This window comes from Spermophilus citellus, assembly GCF_964194105.1.
Source record: "Spermophilus citellus genome assembly, chromosome: 3".
Taxonomy (NCBI): domain Eukaryota; kingdom Metazoa; phylum Chordata; class Mammalia; order Rodentia; family Sciuridae; genus Spermophilus; species Spermophilus citellus.
Window position 1 is genome coordinate 138606851 of NC_138184.1, and position 15087 is coordinate 138621937.

General features: G+C 40.7%; 1 protein-coding gene across 5 annotated transcripts in view; it reads right to left on the reverse strand.

Moving 5' to 3' along the window:
* The window catches only part of BMPER (BMP binding endothelial regulator), a 251580-nt gene that overhangs the window by 182475 nt on the left and 54018 nt on the right, over positions 1–15087 (reverse strand). For 3 of the 5 annotated variants that reach the window (XM_081284713.1, XM_081284712.1, XM_081284711.1), the window contains exons 4-6: positions 10951–11033; positions 6872–6962; positions 2838–2920 (exon numbers count right to left, since the gene is read on the reverse strand). In XM_081284713.1, coding sequence (XP_081140839.1) covers positions 2838–2920; positions 6872–6962; positions 10951–11033 — 257 coding nt within the window. The other 2 variants (XM_081284714.1, XM_081284715.1) reach the window with 2 other exon arrangements.

Genomic DNA, 15087 nt, shown 5'->3' on the forward strand with positions numbered 1-15087 from the left:
CTTTTTCCCTTGTCATTATTCTCTAAACAATAGAGTATAACAACTATTTACATAGCACTTACATTGTTTTAGGCATTGTAAGTGATCTACAAATGATTTAAAGTATTTGGAAGATGTATGTAGGTTGTCAGTGATTATCACACAGTTTGATATAAGGAACTTGCATCTGTAGATTTTGGTATCCACAGGGGGTGCTGAACCAAACCCCCAAAAGATACTGAGGGACAACTGTCCTATTTATGTGCTCAAATGCATAAATATTTTCCTTTTTACCAACGCACATCAAGTTATTATAGACCATCTTCTTTTGTCAGAGGAACCTGAAGCCTGATGTTCTGAATGGCCCCCACCCCATAATGGCCCCATAATAACCTCCCCAGCAGCATTCGATCTCCTCCTGACCATGGCGGAAGCCCTGCTCCAGTATTTCCCTCTCATTCAGAAAGATGGTACCTCACACCCCACACATGCTACCAGCCACAGTTACCACGCCAGCTGCTGGCTTACACTGACGAGCCTCATGCCTGTCAGCTACAAAGCCAGACCATACGTCTGCATTATTACATTCTCAAGCAGACACCTCCACAGCTGCAATCTCAAATCAAGGACAAGTACTGCCAAGACATTAGGGTTTTATTTAGTGCACTACATCAAAAGATAGCAAAATGAAAGAATATGAAAAGCCAGGTTATTCTAATAATGAGCTTCAACAAAGTTTACACCTTAGATTTTTTGTATTCATAAAAAGAAAAACTGCTCCAGGACCCTCTCCCACACCCAAGCCCACACATCCATGTCCTAACCTCAGGCGAGAACTCCAGCCTCTCTCCCACGTATTCTACTAGTAGAAAAGGCGGGCATCAGAAATATAATCAAAAGCATAAGTGGCCCTTTAAGTGCTGAGGGTGAAACACACAAAATTAGAAAAAAATCCAGGACTGATAAGAATACAAGAAATAAGACTATAGACGTGTAGGAATGGACATGTAGGTCTGGAAAGAACTCAGCTGGCAGGAAGGCTTGGGCAAGTGACGACATCTTTGGATTTTTACTTTGTCAACCAAAAATGAAAGCAGGACTTTCAGGGGCCTGAACTTGGCCCTAAGGTGTGTTTCATTCAGCATATGCTAAGTTGAAAAACAAATAAAATTCAATGCCTCAGTATATTTGGATCTGTGACCCCTGTGCACATAAGGCCTGAGCTCATTTCTAGTTCCAACGTTGGATTCCTTGGACTGATGTCATCAGTAGAACTTGAAGAACTCCCATCCTTCTCACCACCTTCTAATTTTCCTCCCTGAGGAGCTCAGCTATCTGACATTGACACACCTTGATCAGAAAGGCAATTTGTGCAAGCATACATTTAAAATTTCCTCTTGAAAAGTGCCTTATTTCTCCCTCATTCTACTCCTAGAAGAATGAGATTACAATGAAAATTACCAGAAAATACTACAGCTTCCAATAGGGAAGAAATAAAATTGAGAAATTGGCAATATTTAATAGCAAATAGAAATCATTTACATAAAAACAATAAGTCTATCTACCCAGCATTGGCAAGAAAATAAGAGGTTCAACTGAAATATGCAAGCCAAAGTTCATTTTCATTGGAAAATTATTTTTGTTTTTAACATATTACATAAATATAACATGTTTTAAACCCGGATATATAGACCCATACACATTTTCCTTTCTTCCCTCCTCCCATCTCTTCCTTCCCTTTCTTCTTCTCCATACAAAAACCATCACCCTTGGTCATATTGGTTTTAACCTAGACTCTAGTTTGGATATGCATATGCTATAGGAAGAGCAAAAGATTTTAGAAAAGACATGTAGAGAAATGATAAATGCTATAATTTATGATGATCCACATCTGATTCTGCTTTGGTGAAATTAGGATGCTAGAGTTCCCCATGTATTTTTTATTATTCTGCAATACCCTCTAAGTCACAAGTGATTTGGAAAATGTATGTTCTTTATTACATAAGAGGGGAAAAATATATGGCTGCACTAACTCCCTATTGTAAATAACTTGGAGCAGCTGCTGAAGACCAGATTTCCCATCACCACCATCACCACTACCAAATTTAAAGTACATTAATTATAAAGATCCCTTTAAAATTGCTGCATGGGTCAACTTCCTCTTCTCATTCCTATGCATTCTGGGGATATTCTGAGTAAGTGGATTAAAAATCAGCAATGCTTAGAAATAGCAATCTATGGCTTTGTGCTACTAATCCATACTCTGCCCTGAATGGACACAGGCAATTTCCTCCCATCCATTCTCTGCAACTGTACCTGACCAGCTCTCACCCCACAGAATGCACTGAGCTGTGTACTTTTCCCCAACTGCTTTCTGTGAGCCTGCATTCAATTCAACAGCTGACTCAGCAAGAAGCTCCTCTGCCCTCAAGAAAGAACAGAAAATCCATGGCATTTCCCAAAAGGAGGCTGATGGAAGAAAATCAGCTGCTCTCTGTCACTCTTTAGAGCAGCAGTTCTTAATTGGAAGCGACTTTGTTCTCCAAGGGATACTGGGCAATATCTGCAGACATTACTGGTCCTACAACTGGGGTGAGGGGTACTCCTATGACCTAATGGGTTGAGGCTAGACATGCTACTAAATACCCTACAGTACACAAGGCAGTCCCCACAACACAGAAGTACCCACCCCAGAGTGTCAGTAGTGCTGAGGCTGAGAAACCTGCTTCCAAGGAAAGAGTTTTTCCCTTGGTTGGAGAAGAGAATAGAGAGAACTTAAGAGTCAGGGCTGCTATCAGTGAGTACAAGCATCAAGTAACCCGAAGGATCACCCTAGCCACAGCTACAGCAGGACTTACAACACAGGAACACTTGATACACTTGTTTCCTTCTGGATGAAATTCCTCTCCTTCCCGATACTGCACACCTTCAAACACACAGCCTGGAAAGTAAAGCAGAGGCCAGAATTAGGGCAGAATTCTTCTTTCAACTTGATGTGATCCTTCCATCCACTGCTCACCTATCTCCCATCCCCACTTCCATTTCTACCCCAACAAGCGTCCTCTTTCACATGTAGATAAGATTACTACATAATTTTAAAAAAAATAGAGTACAAAAGATTGGCACATTGTCATGGGACCAGAAACCCCAAAGATGCCAGGAAACTTAACAGTCAAAGCCAAGGTGGCCCAACGACAGCAAAAGCACTATAGTGACTCCCATAGTGAGCCCCTGGGGCTGTGTCAGGATAGTGGTGACCACTACCAGGGGAACCCATCCCTAAGGGGGCAGAAGAAACCAGAGGAAGGCCAAGGGAAAGAGGTCAACTATGAGATAAAGAGCAGATGATGCTAAAGGCTTCCACGTAATGAGTACCAGGGAACTGCACAGCCTTACCAGGCCCTATGTACCCTGATCTCACTCCACTTCCCAGGAATCCTACAAAGTAGGGTCTCTTATTCCTCATTCCACAAACAAGGAAAACATGGCTCAGAGTGGAAGTAATCCACCTGGCAGATAGCCAATTTGAGATTCATACTTGAGATTCATCCTTGGCTCTGACCCACCCACTGCACTAAGCAGAGGGCCAGGCCCAAAGGAAAGAGGGGCAGAAGAGGGCAGTAAATACTCCATGGGTTTTCCACCCCACCTTGTGTGTGTTCAATGGGCTGTGGTCCCTCACAAGTTTGGCTAATAAAAGGATCAAAACTCAGAGTTGTCTCCTAGTCAGAAAGATGCTCAGGACACTGCCAATATTCTAAAGAGATGTCACAAATGACCTGAGGCACAGAGTGCCCAGCAGCTGTGTCCTTCACACTAGGAGAGGACTGTCAATAGCAAAACCACTTTCCTCACAAGGTGCTTGGCCAAGATAGCTGGGGTCCCTTTCCACATAGCAGACTGTGCAGGAAACAGAGCTGCTGGGGGAGCAAAACTTAGCCAAGCAAGCTCCCATGAAGGACTAAGGAGGCGTGTTCAAGGTCTTTCCACTAAAACTGCCAGAAGAAGCCACCAAATACTTGGAAGAGCTGCTTCTTAATAAAAAAGATCAAGAACATTTTCCCCAGCTGGCCTGACCTCTGGCCCCATCCTTCTTAAAGCCAAATATGGCCCTTCATTCAACAGAAAAACACATAGCCGTGTGCCACAAGCCTGAATTTGAATAGGTAGATAAAGTTGAACTTTTAAAAATATGCCCCAGGAATAAGACCTGTTTGATATACACAACCAGGGCTAGCAAAGAGCCACCTCTTTGCTGTTCTGGTAATATGGAAAAACTTGGTAAGCATGGTGCCCCCCAGTGACTGCACCCAGCACTGTTCATGAATGACAGACGATGCCCAGTCTCTCTCTCCAAAGGACGCTTCCAACAAAGTGTCTTCAATTATTTTCTATGTTTGCACCTCTGATTCTGTGACACAGATGGCCAGACGGATAAACCACAGAATCTACATTTAACAGCTTAAGTGAAGGAATTTCTCTGAAAATTCTGTTCAAGCTGTTCCCTCATGATCCAGCATCCTTGAGCAAAGAGTCAGATGGGATGGAAGGAACAGACAACCAAGAATGCCCTGAAATCTGTTTCAGGAAGAAACTGACCACAGACTGTACATGTTTGTCATTATGTGGAATACCATTCCCTGATCAATGACAGACGCCAGTCCTTCTGAATTAACAATCATACCCTACAGTTTCCCTCGACTGTCTCTACCAAAACTTGGCTGAGGCCACTCTCCTAAGACAAAGGATAAGACATGCTGGAGCAGCTCCTTCCCATGTGCATTCCAATCACTGTCTGTGGGAATGAAGGACAGGGAGCAAAGATGATTCCTGACCTCATATCAGAAGGCACAGAACCTGCCCAGGAAGGCAAGATTCACCACCCAGGGCACCTGGACCTAAGCAGAATACTTCTCATGGTGTGTGGTGAAGTGAGAGGTAGTGTAGTGTGGTGGTGAGGTAAGAGAAGGGCCAGGGCCCAGCGATACCTTCAGCCCTTACTCACTCATGTACCTGGGCCTGGTTTCTTCCTGTTGAGCAGTGGACACCACCCCACCCCCTCAATGGAAGGCTGTGAGCACTTAGCAGTGCAATATGTACAACCCTGGAGCCCAGCCCTTCCCTTCCTGGGAACACAAGCAAAATCAGAGTGAAGGAGCCATTGCTCAAATTTGAAAACTTCAATGGCTGAAATAAATTCATGCTGCTGTTTGTGTGCCTACATTTCAAAGACAACCTAAAACATGACTGTCTCCTAAATGAGAAGGCAAGAGGTGATGAGCTTCAAGGCTTTGCATTACCCTTGCTCCCTGACGGGTCCTATGGTTGTGGGCTAGGGGTGGGGTATCTGAGTCGATTCTGTATCCATAAAGCAACAGTCTGCTCAGAACAACCAAATTCGTATTTGAGAGATTTCGTAATTTTTGAATCTGGTTGACAAATAACATTTGTCTCATTACCAATCCCCAAGCTTGGCTGTGAAAAGAAATGTCGGAGGAGTCCAGGGTCCCACCCTCAGAGGTTCTGATGGAATTGGTCTGAGATGCAGCTGGGCACCAAGCTTCTCTTTCCCTTCACTTTTTCCAGGTGATTCTAACATGCAGCCTAGAGAACTATGCTCTAGCTTAGCAAAGACCCCATAGACATTTAAGAATGTGGCTCAGGAGGCTGAGACAGGAGGACAGAGAGTTCAAAGCTAGTCTCAGCAAAAGCGAGGCACTAAGCAACTCATTGAGACCCTGTCTCTAAATAAAATACAAAATAGGGCTGGGGATGTGGCTCAGTGGCCTAGCGCCCCTGAGTACAGTCCCCAGTATCAAAAAAAAACCAAACAAACAAATTTTGGAAAGAATCACTTTAATGCTTTACAGAAATCTAGTATGAAAAGGAAGCTGAATAAAGACATTCTACGATATAAGGAAGATTAGAAGTAGTAGACACTGGCTGTCCTTGTCACTGGAGGTGAGAAAAGACTGAATTCTAAAAAGAGCTCCGCTCTACCACATGGAGGGGAAAGAGCCTAGCTCATTTCTGCACAGTATCCCACCATGGTGCCTTCTCATTTCACAGGAAGGTCCCAAGACCAGAGGACCCTCTAGAGAGTAACCTTTCAAAGCAAAGGGTAGTAGCTGTATCATCACCAATAAGGAAGAGTGCTCAGAGAAGACCCAAAATGCAGAACACCTGTTGGAAACACTTGGCTAGCAACTTAGGAGTTCAGAAAAACTCTCTCACCTCAAAATCCCCAGGCTTATATGAAAGGGCAAGAAAAGATGCAACAGGCCTTTGCAATCCTGTTCAGAAAACTAAGAGGAAACATTCCCAGCCACTAGAAAAGGAAGATCCTTGCTCTCAGTTAGCCAGTGTCCTCTCATTTGTGTCCTCTCAAAAAGACAGTGGGTCCAACTTGTTGAACCACACTGAAAACTTAGACCAACAAAACCCTAAGCTAAACTCACTAGGGACACAGCTCTCAGTTTTCAGAAAACATCTGGTCACCTCATCACCCGGGTGAGCTCTGGCCAACGTATTGCAATATGAAGCAGTAAAAAGACATTTCTGGAAACAAGTGAAAGCCACAGCCTTTCTTTCCAAAATAAGCGTTACCTGTGGCCCTGTGGAGTGGAAAGCAGGCCTCTGAGAATCCACATGCCAAGACCTACAGCACGTTGTGTTCATACTGGGCACACGGAGGAGGCCAACCAGACATTTCTATGCAAAAGAGCTTGCTTGCTCTTTTAAGTCCATCAGGTACACAGATGTAAAGTAAGGAAAATCCCAGTTGAGTGGGGGGTGGGGATCATGCATACTTGAGAGAAGACAGATTTCAATACTCAATACTCCTGCACTGCACCAGAGAGCTTTCCAGCCTTCCGCTTCCTGAGAACATTACCTGGACAAGTCGGGCAGCAGGCTCCCAGATGCTCCAAAGGGTTTCTACAGTGAACAACACAGCGGACTTCAGACTGTGTAACGACACCTTCCTGCAAAACAGAATGTCCCAAATCAGTCATCCCAGAAGTCCTACCGAGGAGCTACTATTATACAAAAATAATCAAGGAAGGTGTTATGGTTTGGAACTGGAACATCCAAGCTCAGTTTAGATAATGCAGCCATATGCAGAGGTGAAAAGATCAGATTTGTGAGGGCTCTGACCTTGTGAGTGGATTAGTTCATCCTATGGATGGTAATTGTGAGCACGTGAGGCATGGTTGGTAATGGTAAGCACTGGACGTTTACCTTGGGGACTGTATCTGTCCCTGGCCCCTTCCTATCCCTATCTCTGCCTCCTAACTGCCATGAGTTGAGCAACTTTCCTCCACCATGCCTTTGCACCATGATGTTCTGCTTTACCTCAGGCTTAGAGCAATAGAGTCAGCTGACCATGGACTGAGAGCTCTGAAACCATAAGCCCAAAATTAAATTTTCTTACTCTACGTTGTTCTTGTCAGGTATTATGTCACAGCAATGAAAAACTGACGAAGAAGGAAAAGAACTGGAAAGGTACAAGATGAGGGTGAGTGTGAGGCCTAGAGATAGATACATGGCACACATGAAGTAAGAGCCATTCACCCTGACCTACTCTGTGGACCTCAGAGTGCAAATCCTGTCTCCTGTTCTTTTTCCTGTTCTTGCACTTTCTCTTCGGCCCTGCCTGCTTTCTTTTACTCTAGATTTTGAGGCCTTCTTGCCATCAGTCTGTACCTGACAGTCTGGCCGCTCACTCACAATTGTTTTCAGTACTGGCTGTATTTTCTATCATTGTTATTACTCTTCAAACCATTAACTGTGAGAAACAGAGTACACACTTAACACCCAGGCTAGCATTCAGAGAGCCAGATAAATTCTGACCACCCTTCTAGAAATAACAAGGCTGGTTTTGCAATCTTAAAAATGTAACTTGGTTTCACACCGTCTAGGGTTGGGTTTTCTCTCATATCAAATAAAGAGATATGACAAAACAGTTTCTAAGTTTGTATTCAAGTAAGTCTAAACAGAGACTTCAAGTTTTAGTCATGAAATCAAGTGTGTCATTTGCAAACTGATCTTGAGATTCTGCTATCATCTTAATGTCAATTGAAATATTTTTAAAATTAATTCTCAGAGTCCATCTTTGAAGAGTTTCCTCTGTATTCTCTACCCATTTTGTACAGGAATTTGTGATTTTTTGGTATTTATTTGTTTTATTTTGTTTTGAAGGGAGGTTAGCACGGGCTGAAGACAGATGTAACCATGTGACAACTAAGCCACTTTCTTCATTATGTCTGCCACCATTTAGTACCAATTCAACAAGGAGAGTTCTACACTAAATGTCTTCATATTATGTCAGGAATAAGATTTGTAGGACCAGGTGGATTTACTGTAGTTTGTAACACATTTGTAGACAGGAACAATTCTCAAAATACCAAAAATAGATAAGATTTTAAAAAAAAATCCATGTCTTGGTTATGTAACTGAAGCAATGCAAAAATGCTATGATCCAGTCGGGTGTGGTGGCTCAGACCTGTAATCCCAGCAGCTCAGGAGACTGAGATAGGAGGATTGTGAATTCAAAGCTACACTCAGAAATGGAGGCAATAAGCAACTCAGTGAGACCCTGTCTCTAAATAAAATACAAAATAGGAATGGGGATGTGGCTCAGTGGACAAGTGCCCCTGAGTTCAATCCTGGTACTAAAAAAGAAAGAAAGAAAGAAAGAAAGAAAGAAAGAAAGAAAGAAAGAAAGAAAGAAAGCTATGATTCAAAGTCAAATTTCCTTCAATATCTGCAATTCCGATGGAGGCTTCAAGTTAGTTTCCACCATCTCTGATGATCAGGTTGTCCTCTTCTAGCAGGAAATTAAAAATTCATCAGAGGACATAAGAAAGGAGGCAAAATTCAACTCAGACACTAAGGAAATCCTTGAATTCACTGTTGTCTGGACTCTAATTGTAGCCCCACACATAGGTATCTACCAGGAGCATTTTTAATGACAGTCTTGATTATTGCTTCTAACCACCAATGAGAGAGTTCTAGTTATAGAGGGTATAAGTGAGGTGCAGAGAGGTTAGTAACTAGTTATGTGAACAGCAGAGCCTGTATTTCACTTACTGTCCTACATTGTGTCCTCTGTAACTGATTTTGTGCTCTCAGAAGAGCTTTCGGATAGAGTTTGCAATTGTGTCTGTTTTTTGGAGAAAAAAGAAGACTAGCCTGAGAAGTGAAGATCATTTCCTGCATCCTTTGATGAGGTCTCAATCCCTAAAGACTGGAAGCAAGAGGTGGCAGAGTGGGAAGGTTTGAGCTGAGCAAAGGAACAGCTCTATGTAGCTTCCTTCACAGGATCCTGCACCTTTTTGCTTATTGAATGAAATGACATCACACTAGCCAGCAGGGCTTAGGCAAAGTTTTAAAACAGGAGGATGAAAGACAAATTTGATCTTCAGCAGGTAACATCACCTTTCTGCATGCCACTCTGCAGTTCAGCATTTCCTGACTTCCCATAATAACTTGATTTTCCTGCATCAATTGTCTCCAGCCTGCTGAGTGACTAGTAACCAGAGATGATAGGCAATTGGAGGTTTAATGTTAACAACTGATAATGGCTTGTAATCTGTTCTTCAGGCAACAAAATATTCCCTCCCTCCATTTAATTTAAACAAGGTCTTCATTCAAAGGCAGGAAAATCTTTAGATACAAGCAACTTCAGGATCAACATGACCTGGGATGGTTGTACACAGATGTTATACTAGACTGCAAAGTTATCCTGCTTAACCAACATTTCAACCAAGGCTTCCAGAACACCCTGCCAAAGAGTGAAAATTACATTGATCAAAAAGCAAGGTGGAGGTAAAGTGGTGCAAGTTTGTAAGCAATATCAGCTTTTGGTGTTTTTAAAACTCTTTGTTCTTATTTCTGTATCATGAGGCTGGTTGAATTTATAAACTAGTGTAAAAATTCAACAAATATTTTTTGACATAATTAATTTATCATTCACAGCTGTCTTACCTTCTGCTTATTTCACAAATGACTATATAAATAAGATGAATAAATAACTGAAGGTCTTTTGAATGAACATGCTTGCTGTGGGCATATAATAAGAACATGTTAATATAAAATTCTTGTTTTCATAAACTAAATGTCAATATGCGTAAGATAAGATCATCAAGAAATATCTCTTGTGGTGCTCACCTTTTAATCTCCTTTTAATGCAAATGCATTTCCTGAGATTATGAAATGGAATTTGGGATACAATGACTTAATAGCACCTTTGCCACAGAAAATTTCTAAGTTATATTAAAAGTAAATGAGCATTATTTTTATCAGAGTATTTCTTTAAAGATAAGAAAAGCAGTTTAAAATTTTAGTTCTATGATTCCCTTTGGTTCATCTTTCTGTGTTTAATACCTGTGAGGATTAGAGCCATATGGAATTACTGTTCTTTTTGGAATTCAGCAAGCATCAGCCACAGTGGGCTCCTTGGTTGCTGAAAAAAGTGGCTCTTGGGTTTGTCAGGTTGAAATCATCGAGGTTACAGTGTACCAGTTGCTTCTATTTAATACAGTTTATGGATTGGCTCTGGCTCAAAATCTTTCTAAATCAAAGAAGGAAAACCTATCCCATCTAACAATACCTCTTTTCTGCTAAGAGGAATTCATGTTTTGCTTAAAGATAATTTCAGAGGAAGACATGAATTTTCCCCAAGAATGTATGCATCTTCCTGCAGTTTTTCCAGGCACCGTTTACTAAGGGTGGACAATTCTGTTGTGTGTTTCTGAAAAAAAAAAAAAAGTCCAATATGATGTCCTTCCTGTACCTGTCTTCTTATGGTGAATGTCACAGTAAAATACATACAAGGATACAGTTCATTTTTCATTTGTTTATCTTTTTTGTTTTTCCTTTGAGGGTTTTATTCTGTGTGGTCTGGAAGGGGGAGCTAAGGAGGACCCTGTGGAGTCCTCACTGGAGAGTAAAAAAAAAGCTGGATTTTACCTGGCACTGGTGCAGGACACAGGGCTCAGCTGGGCTCTGCCATTTGAAGGAGCTGTTGTAGGTATTTCCTTCATAGGTGCAACCTAGGTGGGAAACACAGAAAGAAAAAGAAAGGCCAAAAATGAACATGTGTTTCCTTTATCTTTGGAGCAAAAGAAGTTATATCTAATTACAACAAGACTAGTAATCCCAGGGACCATCAGTTCCCTGGCTATTTTTTCCCAGGACACAGCTAAGCCTTCTAAGTACCTACTTGGCATCCACTTAGGTTAATTCTCTGACTACTAAATCCACTAATTCATGGACTGTGTTTTCAAATGAAACATCACAGATCGATGAACTCTCTTGGCCAAAATGCATGATTTTATTATGCTTAACAAAGTTCTCATACTTTATTACTTCTCATAATACCAGAGCTAAAAGCAGCACTATGAAAAAGGTGATCTTACATGAGAGCTCAAAATTGCTGAAGATCAAGAAAGAAGTTTCAAATGTGGCAGGGACTTAAAGCAGAAAACTAAAACAGAGAGACTGATTGCAAAATTCTATACATAAGAACTATTGTCTTCACCGGATAAAACCTTCCAAGGCTTGCCTCTTAGCTTGCACAGCGATGGTTCCCTGGTTCAATTTTATTTTACTCTTAGGTAATAAATTAGATTAAACATATCTGAAACTGCCAATGTATGGATTACTATATGTTAACTCACTGGCCAAAATAAAAGTCATACTTATTCATTGGCAAAAGAAGAAGAAGAAGAGGAGGAGGAGGAGGAGGAGGAGGAGGAGGAGGAGGAGGAGGAGGAGGAGGAGGAGAAAGAAGAAGAAGAAGAAGAAGAAGAAGAAGAAGAAGAAGAAGAAGAAGAAGAAGAAGAAGAAGAAGAAGAAGAAGAAGAAGAAGAAGAAGAAGAAGTCAAAGACCAGAGAGGCTCCCAAGAGGGAACAATTCATTTAATTGAGATTCCTCAAATAAATAATGGCATAAAGTCAAAGAAATAATGGTGTGAAGAACAAGCCTCAATCTTGATTTAGTTTGTACAAGCAACTTCCACACTGAGGGTTATACTTCCTGGGAAGGTGCAATTGGTTATGCCAACAGTCACTGTAGTCTCAGGAGCCCACCAGGCTTAGAATGTTTAACCCAAAAAGTATAGAAAAGAACACATAGAAGGGATAATACAGAAATCAAAGGCACTGCCTGTCTGTTGCAATGACTTCTGGCTACCTAATCAACCTCAATTCTTGTCTGTTTATCTTGTTCAAGACAAAGAGGAAAGACTCACTTTCTTCCATGAGTCCTTTTAGATACAGATGTGGTCAAAAAACTTAATGCATAGAAGCAGAATAATAAAGGACTTGGGAAATTTTCAGTAGATGTTTTCATAAACTCAGAACCATGATCTAAATTCCCAAAGAATTATGAATGACTGAACAGAGCTTGGTAATACTCTTCTCTCTAGTTCCTACAAATCAAATTACTAAAGTACACAGCTGATTGGAAACATATTAGGGAAATGCTTTCGCTATATATTTTTTAATTTCCTTTGCATGAAGTGTTACAGAGATAAAGTATTCAACCACAGGAAACTTTAGCACACTACAAATTCTTATGCCAAACCAAGGATGAATACAGTAAATTTTCAACAATGAAAACCAATATAAAACAATTGGGGCTAGCATAAATCTTAGCAAACAGGCACACTTAACAATCGACGTGCCATGTGCATGTCTGACCCACTAACACAGACTCACTCAGATAATAAATAACTTGTTCTGAGAGATGGAGGCAGGGAAATCAGAGAACCAAATCCAATTCATGTTAAGTCCAAGTGCATATGAAACGCCTGCCAAGTCTGCCAGTAGAGTTTCCGAATATGCTATGTATTTTCATCATCTGGATTAAAAAACTTAAAGAAAGGGTAATTTTTTTTTTTTTTTTTTTTTTTTTTTTTTGCTGCTTATAGGGCAGGCAAAGATCTTGCCTTTTTTACTCAGAAGGAAGTGTTGTACAAAACCCATGCAGCCCAGGGAGGAAGTGCAGGCCAAAAGATCGTTCTTAACCGATGCCAGGTCATGTGCAAAGGGCGCCAAGAGCAGCACAGGGGCCTCTGGATTATTCCACTCTAAATGGAATAAAGGAATCTAAAGGGATTGGAACAAGTGGTCCACAGTACAGGGAACCCAACAGTGTTTTCTGCTTCAAATAACCATCCATCCAAAGCGTTGTTCCTCCTCCATATTCTAACACTTGAAGAAAACTGGGCAACAATATTGGAAAATCAGACCAAGGTCAGACTGTGAAGTGCTTCATTGCTTTACTGCCCTTGTTCATATGTCAATCTATCAAACCTGAATCAAAGTAACAGATTTCCTCCAATGATGGATGACTTTGAATTACTAAAAAGACTCAAAAACATCTGGGAAAATCTCCACAGCAAAGGTAATCCACTCCTTTCCCTTCCTCCCCTACCCTCACTAGCATTAGCTAGTTATGGAGACTGCAGTACATCAGGGAACAGAGGAGCTTTCATAGGTAAGGATTCTCAGAAATAAGATGATTAAACAAAGGTTATTACCACTCTTAGGGCTCATGTTCAAAGATAAGCATGTTATCTTAGTGACAGACACTAAGGCACACTATATGAAGACATAAGTAATCAAATGAAAACTTAAATATACTCCAGAAGTAAATCACCTCTTATTTTCTTTTTTCCTTTTTTTTTAAAGAGAGAGAGAGAATTTTTTATTTTTTTTTTATTTATTTTTTTGTTTTAGTTTTCAGAGGACACAACATCTTTATTTTTATTTTTATGTAGTGCTGAGGATCGAACCCAGCGCCCCGCGCATGTCAGGCGAGCGCATTACTGCTTGAGCCACATTCCCAGCCCTCACCTCTTATTTTCTATAAGGTAAATTCTTTGTAATAAATTCTATTTGTCACCAACTTTATGTTGATCACATGGTACACACACAAAACCTTGCCCTCCTTTTTTGTTCAAGCCTCAGAGGCAAAATATACTAACTCTCTTTTTGGCCAGAATTGAAAGAGGGGCAAAGAAAAATTTCCACCATATATCCAGGCAGAGTTTTCATACTGCCTCTCATGAAAGACGAGTTTTATTTTTGTTTTTCCAATCCAACGCAGACTGATACTTTGAAAAATATAATAAAGATGACTTACTAGAATAATTGAATTTAAAAGACTATACAAAATGATGTAAGCCCATTTTTTTTTATTACATGTAATAGTTACAGAATCCTCTGTCACTGAGCCACATTTCCAGCCCTTTTTATTTTTTATTTTGAGACAGCGTCTCACTAAGTTGCTTAACAAACTTGTTAAGTTTGTGAGGTTGGCTTCCGACTATTGAGTATCCCACCTCAGCCTCCTGCCTCAGCCTCCCAAACCACTGGGATTACAGGTGCACTCCTCCATAACCTTTTTCTTTAAATGATATTTACATAAACTTTCTACAAGAAAATTTGTAAACACCCATTCATTTTTCCTCTGGTAGCAAAGAGCTTTAGAGATTCCACAAGTTTCAATAAAACCATAAGTACTACATAAGGAAGAAGTGGTTATTTTCTGATAAAATCACACTATATTTAAACCAGTAGTTTGAAACCAAGGGAGATTTTTGCCTCCCACCCCTTCTCCCTCCCAGAGACTTTTGGCAATTATAGGGGACATTTTTGGTTGTCACAACTAGAGGATTAGGGATATTCCAGGCATCTAGTGGGGTAGAAGCCTGGGATGCTACTGACAGCTGACAAGGCACAACAAAGAATTAACCAGCCCAAAATATCAATTGTGCCAAGATTAGGAAATACTTTCTTAAACCATCATGCAGAGTTCAATAATCTTCATTTATGTCTAAAAAATACAAAAATGAGCCTAGGCTAGTAATTCTTTGTTTTTATATGCATTTAGGCTCTTTTTAGATTAAATATTTTCAGAGTGAAGAAGAACTTCATTGTATTTTTTAGCAGACATGCTCTTGTGGAGAAGCTCTGCCTAATCAACCAGTCATCTCCGAAAACACATGACGATGGAAACAGGAAGAAGACAAATTAATTGAATCCACAGTTAAACAATAAAACTCATTTTTCCTATTAGTTGCAACCTTTTGCAGTGGC